The following is a 3,731-nucleotide window of genomic DNA, read 5'->3' on the forward strand; positions in this document are numbered from 1 at the left end:
CCTATGGTATGTAGTGTACACATCAAAAAATAATGTTAAACTTTTTTATTTTATTCTTTATTTATTAAAAGAAATAAAAAAAGTATAATTCATCTAATTCAGAGCAAAACAAAAAAACTAAAAATAAAGACTATAACATATTTAGGAATTAAAAAAAAAAATTATGAAAATTTTTTATTATATTTATTTATATTATACAATTTAAATAAATAAAAAAACTTAAACTTAAATATAGTTTATATTTTCCAATTGCAATTCCTTCCAATTCATGTACATTTCGTACTTTTTGATACGTTTCCCCAATCACAGTTGGTGATTGTTGTAGTGTAGCTTACGAGGCTGTGGTAGCGATGAGGATGAAATGGAACTTTAAAATGCTGGCAGGGTGCGAAAACTTTCTTAAAGGCATCTGAAAAAAAGGAGAACAAAATATTTTGTGTATTTTTTTTTTTTTTTGAAAATCACTTACTACGTATCGTGGATGTTACCAGTGTTCCTCTGATGCATTGTTTGGACGAAATTCCTCTCGACGAAAATTGTTCAAATACATTATCCGAACATATTGAACGCCCTAGGTTTCGTATAAATTTGTCGCTGGACCGAGAGCTCTCCGTTGATAATTCCTTTACCTATAAATATATATAAATTGTAAAATCTTTTAAGTACATATTACGGTGTTTGAAAATGTTTACTTACCAATTGGGCATATGTTTCCGCATTACTTAGGGGGACTTCAAATTCTTTAAATTTGTCCATTGTGTTGAAAGGTTCTTTAGGGGTAACTGTCTTCTCTATGTATAACTCGTTACACAATTTCACCTTCATATTCGTGATTTCAAAACCTTTCATATTTTCCAATAGTGTCAAATTTGGATCCTGATTCGTAACTAGTTCGGTGTATATCATTCTTTCGCCATTGTTTGGTGATCAGCTGTTAAACAATTGAGTATATTGTGACATCTGTCTAAAAATGAAGCAAGGGAATATAAATATTATATCCATTATTCTCAAATTAGCAAAGTTCCACAGTTTCAATTTTATGAAAGTAAAGTTTTGTTTCATATTACGTAGTTTTGGAGCAAAAAATTTCCTAGCAATGTAGAGTCAACAGTAAAGGTAAAAAAGGATTGAAGTCTAACAAGTCCTATTACTCGTATAAGCCCCTATAAGATAAACCTAAATTAAGTGGCTTTAAATTCTTCGAGATCGATCAGAGTCCTGGGCTTTCTGCAGAATTCTCTTGGTATATATGGTCTTAGCGAGACTAGTCTTTGGCTAAGTAAAGTCCATGCATATAATAATGATTTGATTACACCCATACAAACCACAAGCATGTAGACCAATGGAAATTTTTCGAATTGTAATTCTCCCAGAACTAGTTCATTGTCTGAACATTTGTTTGCCCGCAGACCATTTTCCGAAAAAGGGAAAGTAAAACTTTGGTCTTTTCGCACACATTTATGGCAGCTGTTGAAATTGGAATGGCACGTTATGCCCAACAAAAACGAGCGTGCCGGAGCATCGGAAACAAATGGCCTAATTTTAACTTGGTAGAAATTATCCATAAAAACCATTCCGTTCTCCACCAATACTGTCATTTCATGGACAAAATTTTCCAAATATTTGTTTGGATCTTTCGGCGTTGTCGTGCCGACGCATATACCGACTGTATATACGGGATCCGTTCCGTCAACATTTATTAAAAAAAAATTATTAAAATAGGCCCCAAAAATTTTATATGCTTAAATCTAAATATTATTAAATTTTAATATTAAAATGTGTATTCGAAGAAAATAGAGCGAAAAAGAGAATAGACATTTGAAAAAAAACCTGAGAAGGTGTTTTTGCCTTGAGAGCAGCATTTTATGTATAAATCAAAAAATATATTTGTTTCCTTTGAAACCTCTTTGTCGGGTTACTTGAAAATATATAGAATTTCATGTGGATTTGATGACAAATACTCTGCCAAGCAAACATATATACCAAATCGGTAGACTTAAAACATGGTGGCTATATCAAAACATGGACCGGTCCACACGCTACACCTTCTGTTGCTATGTCTTTGGCTACCTGCAAGCTCTTACTGCGTGAGAAGGTTGTCATGATGGCAAATCTTCGATGGGAGAATTGCAAGGGTTGTAACGACACCAAGCAAATATGGCCCCATTTATACTTGACCGCACACTAGATATGCTAGTGTTATCAATACGTCAGATATCACTTCTGATATCTGCAATAATGGGTCGCTGCCTGATAGGCGAATTTGCCAAAAATATTGGTGCGAAGTATAATGACTACTGTATGCGCTGTCATGATACGGAGGAAAAGGAATCAATTAAACACCTCTTGTGTGAGTGTCCTGCACTTTGTGTAAGGCGTAAGCAAAATTTAGGGGCATATAGATTCAGATTACTGGCGGACCTGGAAAACGTTAACTTAAGCAGTCTGCTAATGTTTTTGGAATAATCTGGTTGGTTCAACAAAAGAAAATAATAGTGAAGGTTCAGTGGTTAAAACTAGAAGTGCCCATATGTAATAGGTACTTTTAGTTAAATGTGGTATCACAATGGACTGAATAGTCTAAGTGAGCCTGAAATTTAATCTGGCTGCCACTTTATCCTAACCTAACCTATCACAGTTGGCGATTGTTGTAGTGACATTTACAAGTCTGTGGTAGCGATGAGGATGAAATGGAACTTCGAAATTCTGGCAGGGAACACATAAAAATTAAACTCTTAAAGGTGGACAAAATTTAGGCGACCATGGATGTCCACCTCTCAGAGGTTTCACTGTATATACTTTATATATTCGGAAATCGATGTGTTACGAATAGGCTGTCCATTACATCTCTTTTAAAGAGAACATGTTCTCTTATTGTGTTCGTATCTTTTTGTTCACTCTCTTTTTTGGTACCGTATTTTTATGTATTATTATACTCTATTTCAAAAAAAAATCCTAGATTGATGGAATTTTATTTATTTAGTAGGAATTCGCCACAATTGTTCGCCACTAATTGTTTACTGGGTTAAATCTGTTGACAAATTAAAGGCCGGAACACAATTGCGACGTATCGACGTACGGCGTAAAAATTAGAAATAAAGGGTGATTTGTTAAGAGCTTGATAACTTTTTAAAAAAAAAAAACGCATAAAATTTGCAAAATCTCATCGGTTCTTTATTTGAAACGTTAGATTGGTCCATGACATTTACTTTTTGAAGATAATTTCATTTAAATGTTGACCGCGGCTGCGTCTTAGGTGGTCCATTCGGAAAGTCCAATTTTGGGCAACTTTTTCGAGCATTTCGGCCGGAATAGCCCGAATTTCTTCGGAAATGTTGTCTTCCAAAGCTGGAATAGTTGCTGGCTTATTTCTGTAGACTTTAGACTTGACGTAGCCCCACAAAAAATAGTCTAAAGGCGTCAAATCGCATGATCTTGGTGGCCAACTTACCGGTCCATTTCTTGAGATGAATTGTTCTCCGAAGTTTTCCCTCAAAATGGCCATAGAATCGCGAGCTGTGTGGCATGTAGCGCCATCTTGTTGAAACCACATGTCAACCAAGTTCAGTTCTTCCATTTTTGGCAACAAAAAGTTTGTTAGCATCGAACGATAGCGATCGCCATTCACCGTAACGTTGCGTCCAACAGCATCTTTGAAAAAATACGGTCCAATGATTCCACCAGCGTACAAACCACACCAAACAGTGCATTTTTCGAGATGCATGGGCAGT

General features: G+C 35.1%; 1 protein-coding gene across 1 annotated transcript; it reads right to left on the reverse strand.

The window, feature by feature from the left end:
* Positions 1–266: 266 nt before the first annotated feature.
* On the reverse strand, positions 267–941 carry LOC142230968 (uncharacterized). The gene is made up of 3 exons (XM_075301585.1): positions 697–941; positions 470–629; positions 267–409 (listed from the first exon to the last, which is right to left on the reverse strand). The coding sequence occupies exons 1-3, from the start codon at positions 904–906 to the stop codon at positions 267–269; spliced, it is 513 nt and encodes a 170-aa protein (XP_075157700.1). The 5' UTR covers positions 907–941.
* Between the last annotated feature and the right edge of the window lie 2,790 nt (positions 942–3,731).

The sequence above is a fragment of the Haematobia irritans genome, chromosome 3 (assembly GCF_050003625.1).
Source record: "Haematobia irritans isolate KBUSLIRL chromosome 3, ASM5000362v1, whole genome shotgun sequence".
Classification (NCBI taxonomy): Eukaryota; Metazoa; Arthropoda; class Insecta; order Diptera; family Muscidae; genus Haematobia; species Haematobia irritans.